Source organism: Pseudophryne corroboree, chromosome 8, assembly GCF_028390025.1.
Source record: "Pseudophryne corroboree isolate aPseCor3 chromosome 8, aPseCor3.hap2, whole genome shotgun sequence".
NCBI classification, from domain to species: domain Eukaryota; kingdom Metazoa; phylum Chordata; class Amphibia; order Anura; family Myobatrachidae; genus Pseudophryne; species Pseudophryne corroboree.
This window is the reverse complement of record NC_086451.1, coordinates 55987155-55999387: the sequence shown is the minus strand read 5'-3', so window position 1 is coordinate 55999387 and position 12233 is coordinate 55987155. Positions and strand designations below refer to the sequence as shown.

Here is a 12233-nt window from a genome sequence, read left to right as displayed (position 1 = left end):
CTAATAATTCAAGATACATAGAAATCTGTTAGTAATAGCACTATTGATATCAATTTGGGACCTTTTGTTCTGTAGGAGATTGTGATTTGTTTGCATCTGATACTTTTTTTTTTTTTTTTTGCATCTCAGCTTGTGGCAGCGGATTTGCTCCTTTGTATATAAAATAAGAATTTACTTACCGATAATTCTATTTCTCATAGTCCGTAGTGGATGCTGGGGACTCCGTAAGGACCATGGGGAATAGCGGCTCCGCAGGAGTCTGGGCACAAAAGTAAAGCTTTAGGACTACCTGGTGTGCACTGGCTCCTCCCCCTATGACCCTCCTCCAAGCCTCAGTTAGGATACTGTGCCCGGACGAGCGTACACAATAAGGAAGGATTTTGAATCCCGGGTAAGACTCATACCAGCCACACCAATCACACCGTATAACTTGTGATCTAAACCCAGTTAACAGCATGATAACAGAGGAGCCTCTAGAAAAGATGGCTCACTACAGCAATAACCCGATTTTTGGTAACAATAACTATGTACCAGTATTGCAGACAATCCGCACTTGGGATGGGCGCCCAGCATCCACTACGGACTATGAGAAATAGAATTATCGGTAAGTAAATTCTTGTTTTCTCTAACGTCCTAAGTGGATGCTGGGGACTCCGTAAGGACCATGGGGATTATACCAAAGCTCCCAAACGGGCGGGAGAGTGCGGATGACTCTGCAGCACCAAATGAGAGAACTCCAGGTCCTCCTCAGCCAGGGTATCAAATTTGTAGAATTTTACAAACGTATTTTCTCCTGACCAAGTAGCTGCTCGGCAAAGTTGTAAAGCCGAGACCCCTCGGGCAGCCGCCCAAGATGAGCCCACCTCCCTTGTGGAGTGGGCATTTACAGATTTTTGGCTGTGGCAGGCCTGCCACAGAATGTGCAAGCTGAATTGTACTACAAATCCAACGAGCAATAGTCTGCTTAGAAGCAGGAGCACCCAGCTTGTTGGGTGCATACAGGATAAACAGCGAGTCAGATTTTCTGACTCCAGCCGTCCTGGAAACATATTTTCAGGGCCCTGACAACGTCTAGCAACTTGGAGTCCTCCAAGTCCCTAGTAGCCGCAGGCACCACCATAGGTTGGTTCAGGTGAAACGCTGAACCACCTTAGGGAGAAACTGAGGACGAGTCCTCAATTCCGCCCTGTCCGAATGGAAAATCAGATAAGGGCTTTTACAGGATAAAGCCGCCAATTCTGACACGTGCCTGGCACAGGCCAGGGCCAACAGCATGACCACCTTCCATGTGAGATATTTTAACTCCACAGATTTAAGTGGTTCAAACCAATGTGACTTTTGGAACCCAAAAACTACATTGAGATCCCAAGGTGCCACTGGAGGCACAAAAAGGAGGCTGTATATACAGTACCCCTTTTACAAACGTCTGAACTTCAGGGACTGAAGCTAGTTCTTTTTGGAAGAAAATTGACAGGGCCGAAATTTGAACCTTAATGGACCCCAATTTCAGGCCCTTAGACACTCCTGTTTGCAGGAAATGTAGGAATCGACCCAGTTGAAATTCCTCCGTCGGGCCTTACTGGCCTCGCACCACGCAACATATTTTCGCCAAATGCGGTGATAATGTTTTGCGGTTACATCCTTCCTGGCTTTGATCAGGATAGGGATGACTTCATCCGGAATGCCTTTTTCCTTCAGGATCCGGCGTTCAACCGCCATGCCGTCAAACGCAGCTGCGGTAAGTCTTGGAACAGACAGGGTCCTTGCTGGAGCAGGTCCCTTCTTAGAGGTAGAGGCCACGGATCCTCCGTGAGCATCTCTTGAAGTTCCGGTTACCAAGTCCTTCTTGGCCAATCCGGAGGCATGAATATAGTGCTTACTCCTCTCCATCTTATAATTCTCAGTACCTTGGGTATGAGAGGCAGAGGAGGGAACACATACACTGACTGGTACACCCACTGTGTTACCAGAGCGTCTACAGCTATTGCCTGAGGGTCCCTTGACCTGGCGCAATACTTGTCGAGTTTTATAAAATGTGGAAGACTTCTGGGTGAAGTCCCCACTCTCCCGGGTGGGGGTCGTGTCTGCTGAGGAAGTCTGCTTCCCAGTTGTCCACTCCCGGAATGAATACTGCTGACAGTGCTATCACATGATTTTCCGCCCAGCGAAGAATCCTTGCAGCTTCTGCCTTGCCCTCCTGCTTCTTGTGCCACCCTGTCTGTTTACGTGGGTGACTGCCGTGATGTTGTCCGACTGGATCAACACCGGCTGACCTTGAAGCAGAGGTCTTGCTAAGCTTAGAGCATTGTAATTGGCCCTTAGCTTCAGGATATTTATGTGAAGTGATGTCTCCAGGCTTGACCATAAGCCCTGGAAATTCCTTCCCTGTGTGACTGCTCCCCAGCCTCGCAGGCTGGCATCCGTGGTCACCAGGACCCAGTCCTGAATGCCGAATCTGCGGCCCTCTAGAAGATGAGCACTCTGCAACCACCACAGGAGGGACACCCTGGTCTTTGGTGACAGGGTTATCCGCTGATGCATCTGAAGATGCGACCCGGACCATTTGTCCAGCAGGTCCCACTGGAAAGTTCTTGCGTGGAATCTGCCGAATGGGATTGCTTCGTAGGAAGCCACCATTTTTCCCAGAACCCTTGTGCATTGATGCACTGAGACTTGGCTCGGTTTTAGGAGGTTCCTGACTAGCTCGGATAACTCCCTGGCTTTCTCCTCCGGGAGAAACACCTTTTTCTGGACTGTGTCCAGGATCATCCCTAGGAACAGAAGACGAGTCGTCGGAACCAGCTGCGATTTTGGAATATTGAGAATCCAACCGTGCTGCCGCAACACTACCTGAGATAGTGCTACACCGACCTCCAACTGTTCTCTGGATCTTACCCTTATCAGGAGATCGTCCAGGTAAGGGATAACTAAAACTCCCTTCCTTCGAAGGAGTATCATAATTTCGGCCGTTACCTTGGTAAAGACCCGGGGTGCCGTGGACCATCCAAACGGCAGAGTCTGAAACTGATAGTGACAGTTCTGTACCACAAACCTGAGGTACCCTTGGTGAGAAGGGTAAATTGGGACATGAAGGTAAGCATCCTTGATGTCCCGAGACATCATGTAGTCCCCTTCTTCTAGGTTCGCAATCACTGCTCTGAGTGACTCCATCTTGAATTTGAACCTCCGTATGTAAGTGTTCAAAGATTTTAGATTTAGAATCGGTCTCACCGAGCCGTCCGGCTTCGGTACCACAACAGTGTGGAATAATACCCCGTTCCCTGTTGCAGGAGGTGTACCTTGATTATCACCTGCTGGGAATACAGCTTGTGAATGGCTTCCAAAACTGCCTCCCTGTCAGAGGGAGACGTCGGTAAAGCCGACTTTAGGAAAACGGCGAGGGGGAGACGTCTCGAATTCCAATTTGTACCCCTGAGATATCACCTGAAGGATCCAGGGGTCTACTTGCGAGTGAGCCCACTGCGCGCTGAAATTCATTGAGACGGGTCCCCCACCGTGCCTGAGTCTGCTTGTAAAGCCCCAGCGTCATGCTGAGGGCTTGGCAGAGGCGGGAGAGGGCTTCTGTTCCTGGGAACTGGCTGATTTCTGCAGCCTTTTTCCTCTCCCTCTGTCACGGGGCAGAAATGAGGAACCTTTTGCCCGCTTGCCCACGAAAAGACTGCGCCTGATAATACGGCGTCTTCTCATGTTGATAGGCGACCTGGGGTACAAACGTGGATTTCCCAGCTGTTGCCGTGGCCACCAGGTCTGAAAGACTGACCCCAAATAACTCCTCCCTTTAATAAGGCAATACTTCCAAATGCCGTTTGGAATACGCATCACCTGACCACTGACGTGTCCATAACCTTCTACTGGTAGAAATGGACAACGCACTTAGACTTGATGCCAGTCGGCAAATATTCCGCTGTGCATCACGCATATATAGAAATGCATCTTTTAAATGCTCTATATCTAGGGTATCAATATTTTCAGTCGGGGAATCCGACCACGCCAACCCAGCACTGCACATCCAGGCTGAGGCGATTTCTGGTCGCAGTATAACACCAGTATGTGTGTAAATACATTTTAGGATACCCTCCTGCTTTCTATCAGCAGGATCCTTAAGGGCGGCCATCTTAGGAGAGGGTAGAGCCCTTGTTCTTACAAGCGTGTGAGCGCTTTACCCACCCTAGGGGGTGTTTCCCAACGCACCCTAACCTCTGGCGGGAAAGGATATAATGCCAATAACATTTTGGAAATTATCAGTTGTTATCGGGGGAAACCCACGCATCATCACACACCTCATTTAATTTCTCAGATTCAGGAAAACTACAGGTAGTTTTTCCTCACCGAACATAATACCCCTTTTTGGTGGTACTCGTATTATCAGAAGTGTGTAAAACATTTTTCATTGCCTCAATCATGTAACGTGTGGCCCTACTGGAAGTCACATTTGTCTCTTCACCGTCGACACTGGAGTCAGTATCCGTGTCGGCGTCTATATCTGCCATCTGAGGTAACGGGCGCTTTAGAGCCCCTGACGGCCTATGAGACGTCTGGACAGGCACAAGCTGAGTAGCCGGCTGTCTCATGTCAACCGCTGTCTTTTATACAGAGCTGACACTGTCACGTAATTCCTTCCAACAGTTCATCCACTCAGGTGTCGACCCCCTAGGGGGTGACATCACTATTACAGGCAATTTGCTCCGTCTCCACATCATTTTCCTCCTCATACATGTCGACACAAACGTACCGACATACAGCACACACACAGGGAATGCTCTGATAGAGGACAGGACCCCACTAGCCCTTTGGGGAGACAGAGGGAGAGTTTGCCAGCACACACAAGAGCGCTATATATATACAGGGATAACCTTATATAAGTGTTTTTCCCCTTATAGCTGCTGTATTTTTAATACTGCGCCTAATTAGTGCCCCCCTCTCTTTTTTAACCCTTTCTGTAGTGTAGTGACTGCAGGGGAGAGCCAGGGAGCTTCCCTCCAACGGAGATGTGAGGGAAAATGGCGCCAGTGTGCTGAGGAGATAAGGCCGCCGAGAAGGGGGCGGAGCCTATCACCCGTTTTTCTGTGTATTCTGGCAGGGGTTAAATTCATCCATATAGCCCAGGAGCTATATGTGATGCATTTTTTGCCATCCAAGGTGTTTTTATTGCGTCTCAGGGCGCCCCCCCCCCCCAGCGCCCTGCACCCTCAGTGACCGGAGTGTGAAGTGTGCTGAGAGCAATGGCGCACAGCTGCAGTGCTGTGCGCTACCTTGTTGAAGACAGGACGTCTTCTGCCGCCGATTTTCCGGACCTCTTCTGTCTTCTAGCTCTGTAAGGGGGCCGGCGGCGCGGCTCTGGGACCCATCCATGGCTGGGCCTGTGATCGTCCCTCTGGAGCTAATGTCCAGTAGCCTAAGAAGCCCAATCCACTCTGCACGCAGGTGAGTTCGCTTCTTCTCCCCTTAGTCCCTCGGTGCATTGAGCCTGTTGCCAGCAGGTCTCACTGAAAATAAAAAACCTAAAACTAAACTTTTCACTAAGCAGCTCAGGAGAGCCACCTAGTGTGCACCCTTCTCGTTCGGGCACAAAAATCTAACTGGGGCTTGGAGGAGGGTCATAGGGGGAGGAGCCAGTGCACACCAGGTAGTCCTAAAGCTTTACTTTTGTGCCCAGACTCCTGCGGAGCCGCTATTCCCCATGGTCCTTACGGAGTCCCCAGCATCCACTAGGACGTCAGAAAAAAGGAGATTTGTCTCACTTGTAAAATCCTTTTTTTTCAAATCCATTGGAGACACAGGCTTAACGATGGAGTATAGGTAGTTAGCTGAACCAGGCACCAAGCAGTTAAATCTTTTTCCCCCAGACTCCCTCTCCCCGACCCCAGCCTTGAAGTTCAGTTGGGTCATGGGTCTTCAACTTGTGGACCTCCAGCTGCTGTGGAACTACACATACCTGCATGCCCTACCACACTTTTGCTATTAAGGCATGCTAAAAGTGAGGCAGAGCATGCTGGCATGTGTAGTTCCACAGCAGCAGGAGGGCCGCAGGTTGAAGACCCATGAGTTAGGTTATCAAGCCCAAGGCAAGGAGCAGGAGAAATGAAGAGTAGCACACACCCAACACACAGAGACTGAACAGGTGAACCAAAAGAGCAAAACCTAGCAAGCTAGGGGCGTCAGGGTGGGTGTCCGGTGTCCGCCATGGATTCATAGAAAAGGATTTTTACAGACTAGACAAATTTTATTTTATTTCCTCACTTATGGGAAACAAACTTAACGATGGGGCGCCCCAAAGCAGACCACCTAACCCTTCGCCTCAAAGGCCGCATCCTCGGAAGCTTAGGTGTCAATAAAACTTTATATTCGGTATGGGCAGAGGAACCTGTGGTCTCTTTACAAAGCTGCCCTGCAGAGGCCCCACGTTAAGCTACCAAAAAAGTGCCCACTAACCGAGTAGAATGAGCCTGATCAACAGCAGGAGCAGGAAGGACCGCCGCAGAAAAAAAAATACATTGAAGCATAACCATAAGCAGCACCGAGGCAGTACTTATTACCCATATCCGCTGCAGAATAAGCCTGGAGAATAGTCAAGTTATACAGGACAAAGACCTTTGTTCTGTCCACATAAATCTGGAGGTCCAACACAACATCCAAGGAGGCCTTCTCTGACAAAGAATCCAGCACTTGGAAGGAAGAAAACACAATCTCCAGATTAATGTGACATCTTGATACTTTAGTAATTTAGCCCAATCACGTCCAAAAGTCTTATCAGAGTGAAACATAAGAAACAGACCGACAAGACAAGATGCTGAAATCCAACACCCTTTGGGCCAATGGCAAGGAGGAAGACAGGTCTTCCAAGAAAACCAATCGGACGTCCATGGTGTCAAAGGGCTCAAAAGGAGATGGCTGGTAGGCCGGAAGAACCAAGGACAAGTTCCATGGAGCAACCGGAGGGAGAAACAGAAGCTCTATATGAAAGACACCCTGCAGAGGTCCGTATATCAGGTAAGAGCGCAATCTACTGTGGAAAGAGAACAAAGGGCCGAAATCTGTACATTTAATAGGAAAGGCAGAGGCCAAAATCCAGTCGGGCCTGCAAGAACGACCAGACGCGTCAGACAGATGGACCTGAGGTTGAAGCCTCGGGCCAAACACCAGTCAAAAGTCAGTCTTCCAAACACTGATAAATTCTGGCAGAGGAACACTTCAAGGTATTAAAGCATGGTACAAATGACTGACCACGAGTACCCTTTAGCTCTCAGGACGGATGTCACAAGAGCCATCCCATCAAAGCAAGATGGCCAAGGTCCAGATGGAAGCACGGCCGAGACAGAAGATCCATACTGAGAGGAAGACGCAGCAGTGTGTTGATGGAGAGACTTAGAATATCCGAGTACAAAGCTCTGCGCAACCATTCCCGAGCCACCATGAGCCCAGTGCTGCCTACCAACTTCAATTTCTGGAGAACCTGCTCAATCAGTTGGAATGGAAGGAAGATGTAAAGGAGTGGGAAGCTCCACCGAACCATCAGGGCATCAACCATAAGATCTCCCAGACCCCCAGAGAGAAAGCAGTATCTCAGAAGATGGTGACTGGGATGAGACACCAACATGTCGATGTCTGGCAGACCCCAGCAGAGAACCTGGAGCTGTCTTTGTGTAGGGCCCACTCGCCCGAATGAACGTCCTGGCAGCTTAGAACGTCTGCCTCCCAATATTGTATTCCAGGGATGTACACCACTGCCAGAGACGGAAGATGATGTGACCTACCGTGCAGTCGTGATGGCTTATGTAGGCGACTGCTACCACATTGTCTGACTGAACCTTGACCAACTGATGTCTGAGAATGGACTGCACCAGGCAAAGAGCATAAGCTTTTCCTTTGGAGTTATGAGCAGCTCAATTCCCGAAAAAAATGTACAGATAGAGCCGCGCTCATCTGCGGCGGCTCCATTTCAAACGAGCACTCCTGGCGTGACTAGTCAATCCGTCCGCCTAGTCAAGCCAGGAGTGCACAGAGATGCTCCCATTCAAAGAGTCTCTGTCCGAGCACGCGGACGGAAACACTCTTTCAAGTGAATGGGGCGCGTCGCTGGCCATTTGGGGACGCTCTAGGCGATAAGCAGAGGGAGCCACGACTAGCATCGCTCCATCTGTACACAGATTTTTTTGGCCTTCTTTGGCCTCTCAGTCAATAAAAAGTACTTTTTTGTAAGCCTTGATACAGCAATTTTTTAAATCAGCATCAAAAGTATAAGCATGTGCACTTTCACAACTCTTGCTCTCATAGATCTGCCACAGCAATTACTTGAACATTGCTGATTGTGCACCACAGAGTCAGTGACAACTTCACCTACCTGCACTACCAGGGCCACAACTCCACTACTATTGCATACTGTGAACTAAAACTTTACCAACGTTACTTCTACATATATACCAACCTTCATGCAAAATGTAATCACGGCCTCGTACTATTTCTGGAGCCTCTGATCCCTAAGGCCTAGCGCTGGTGCACCCGAGGTGGCAGCCGCATCAGCGACAGTTTGGTAGTCTCCTCCCAACACAGCGCGGCTGTGTCCGTATTCCCCTTCTAAGCGGAACCGATGCCTTACCTTCTTTACCGTGCTCCGGCCACAGCCTGGTAATGTCTGCTGGACCTGCTAGTATATCCGACACAGACGCCCGCCGAAACAGCACTGTACTCGTGGGTAAGCACTGTCGCGACCCGGCGGAGAGTTGTTGAAGCGACTCTTTCTAAAGTACGTATAAGATGCTTTTTAGAAAGATCACTCAAGAAAAAATAGGAAGACTATAAAAATAAAATAAGAAAGCTTAGGGCTCCTGCCGCGCCAAACAAAATACTGATTTGCCTGAGCCAGGGGGCGGGGATATATGGACGGGCCCAAGGCATGCTGGGAGGCCGAAAAGCTTTGACCGACTTGTTCAAATCCGCTATCACTTTTTCATATCCCAAAGTTATCCTGTGGATAACCTGTGGACACTGCCAGAGAAAAAAAAAAAGATCTGGCTGCTGAAGGCAGGAGGAGCCTCTGCTACAAACATTAACTCTTTATTGCCCAAACTCCTCCAGCTCACCCTATAGCCATAGTCCCGGTGTCCCGCAAAGATGACGGAGACATTTTGTATTGCTTGTTTTAAAATACGAAATAGTGATAAAATATTTAAAGAAATATTATAGGAATTATGTTATCTCTTGTACACTTTTATTACTAGTCTTAAGAGTTTGTGAATTAAAGGTAACCGCTTACTTACTCAAAAAGTGCATTGTGACCACCAGAACACAGGAATTTCTGGAGCATCAGGTGATACGGATATTTTCGCTCATCAAACAACATGGGTGACGTGAAACCAACAGAACAGATGAAAAATGTTAACCTACAGGAGAGGATTTTAAAAATAAAACAGATTTTAAAGAAATAAAGTTCAACAAGTCGCACATTAAAAAAAAAAAAAACTCAAGACAAAATTTATACGGAAGGTGAACTAGCAAAATGTGAAAGAAGTTGAGTGAAAAATAATGTTCCTCAATATGCAATAATAGAAAATGATACTTTAACATTATGTACAGATTACTAGTAAACAATGAATACTTTATTCATGTTTGACTGATAAATATCCGAAGAAACAGTATACAAAACGTGGAAATAATGTAACACCCTTACGGACCTGAACCTTGGTGTAGGCGTGTAGGGAGGAGGTTGCCATGAAAGACCTTTGGTAAGTAATTTTGTCAGGGCAGATGCAGTTGACCGTGCAGCCGGTGTAGGAGCTGTGGTGGTGCTAGCTGCATGGTGACTTCTCCTTTGTCGGACAGGAGAGCCCACACAAAGTTTAACCAGGAGACCGAAGAGCTCAGCTAAGGCCCGACCTAGCCTCGAGGACGCTGCAATAAAAATACTAAGTCAATATAGAAGACCGAGCAAAGAATGTGCATTGCTTCCATGGAACACGGGTTTTAAACAAGTCTGGAAATGTCTCAATAAAGTCTACACACCCTTATTTAAGATGTAGGTGTTTGTGAAAGCCTGAAATAAAAAAAAAATCTTAATAGGCCCTTACACACCTTTAAAAAATAGCTGATATTTGATTAAGTCAAGAAAAAAAAGAAAATTTCAATATTTTTAAAATGAAACAAAATATGACTATGGGGTGTCCAGCATCACTCAAGCACTCATATGTCCTCATTAACTAATGTTAAAGGTCAAAATATTCTCTGTAAAGCGCTGCGGAATATGTGTGCGCTATATAAATAACTGGTAATAAATTAACGATACCCCTCACCCCCCTGTGACAATAGATCCTAAGTGACATTACCCCTATACAACAGTGTCAATAGGTCCCCATTGAGACAGTTTCCAGAGTTTTCTGGGGGGAAAAATTGGCACGCGATATCAAAGGTCAGAGACAGCTTTAATAATACGGGGGTTGCCAGACGAGAAAGAGGAAACCCGTTATGTATAGAGGAGGTAAGCACAGTCACATGGGATGCCGAACATTATTTGAATGTGAGATGTTAGTGGGTAATGAAAAATTAAAAAAAATACACAACTTGTATGATAAAAAAAAAAAAAGAAAAAAAGAAAAAAGGGGGTAGCTGTGTTCATTCAAAACCATGCTCAAAAAGTAGACAAATCTGCTTGTAATATAAAAGTGATTGTAATTAACACCAAATATTGATCAATTTCATGGGTTACATCATCCTGGGATAGCCATTTGCTGCAAAAGCTTTCTATAGGAGGTACCAAGGAATAGTTGAAGGAACAAATGAGTTAGTACATCAGACACCTCGTTAAAAAAAAGTTTGGACCTCCAGAATTAAAAGAAGCAAAAAAAAAAACAAAAAACAAAAAAAAAAAACATATACACAGACAGCCCAGAAAGCTGCATATTCAATGATCCCAAGTGTAAGCAAAATTCCAAGCTCCCCTACAGGCACGCAAGATAAGGCAGTTTAAAATTTAAAAAAAATAGTATTTTAATTACCTACCAGTAAATCCTTTTCTCGTAGTGCATAAAGGATATTGGGGGAATCTAGTACGATGGAGTAAAGACGGGGTCCAAAGGAGCCGGTGTACTTTAAATTTCTTCACAGGGTGTGCTGGCTCCTCCCCTCCATGCCCCCTCCCACAGGCATTTGTAGGTAAAATAGTAAGGAAAAAGGACATACTTGAAAGAAAGAACCAACAATGAGTGGTGAGATTTACACACACCACTAACAGAAAACTACCAGCAATGGCTGGTAAAACAGCAACAGCTGAACAGGGAACCATAGAAGAGATAACCTGCAGAAAAGTCAACGCACTGAGGCAGGCACCCAATATTCCTCATGGACTACAAGAAAAGGATTTACCAGTAGGCAATTAAAATCCTATTTTCTTTAGCATCCATAAGGGATATTGGGGGAATCTAGTACTATGGGGATGCCCCAAAGCTTCAAGAACAGGCGGAATAGTGCGGAGACTGCTGCAGCACCGCCTGCCCAAACTGGGTATCCTCTTTGGCGAGGGTATCAAACCTGTAGAACTTCAAAGGTTTTCTCCCCCGACCAGGTAGCAGGTCGGCACAGTTGCAAGGCCGAGACTCCATGGGCAGCTGCCCAGGAAGACCCCACCGATCTCGTACAGTGGGCATTCAGAGACTGTGGAACAGGTAAGGCTGCCGACACACAGGCCTGTTGGATAGTAAGCCTAAGCCAACGAGCAATGGACTGCTTAGAAGCAGGGCAACCGGTTTTCTGTGCATCATATAGCACGTACAAGGAATCAGTCTTTCTGATCTGAGCCGTTCTCTTGACATAGATCTTCAAGGCTTGCATAGCATCCAATGCCTCCAGAGGCGTATCAGAACATGACGGAACCACAATAGGTTGATTCAAGTGGAACGCAGAGACGACCTTCGCAAGGAACTGCTGCCTAGTCCTGAGCGCCGCTCTGCCCTCACAAAAAACCAAGGGCTTTTACACGAAAAGGCCCCCAATTCTGACACACGCCTAGCAGAAGCCAGGGCGAATAACATCACAGTCTTCCACGTGAGGTATTTGTCTTCTACCATCACCAGAGGTTCAAACCAGGACTGTAGAAATTCCAACACCACATTCAAATCCCAGGGCGCCATAGGTGGCACAAAAGGAGGTTGTATGTGGAGTACCCCTTGCAAGTAGGTCTGCACTTCTGGCAACACCGCCAATTTCTTCTGGTAGAAAATAGT

The 12233-nt window shown here is 47.2% G+C and overlaps 1 protein-coding gene across 10 annotated transcripts in view; it reads right to left on the bottom strand.

The window, feature by feature from the left end:
- Window positions 1–12233, bottom strand: part of HUWE1 (HECT, UBA and WWE domain containing E3 ubiquitin protein ligase 1) — a 430355-nt gene that overhangs the window by 135701 nt on the left and 282421 nt on the right. For all 10 annotated transcript variants that reach the window (XM_063936413.1, XM_063936412.1, XM_063936409.1 and 7 more), the window contains exons 30-31: window positions 9693–9909; window positions 9279–9401 (exon numbers count right to left, since the gene is read on the bottom strand). In XM_063936413.1, the coding sequence (XP_063792483.1) occupies window positions 9279–9401; window positions 9693–9909 (340 nt within the window). The remainder of the gene's footprint in view (window positions 1–9278; window positions 9402–9692; window positions 9910–12233) is intronic.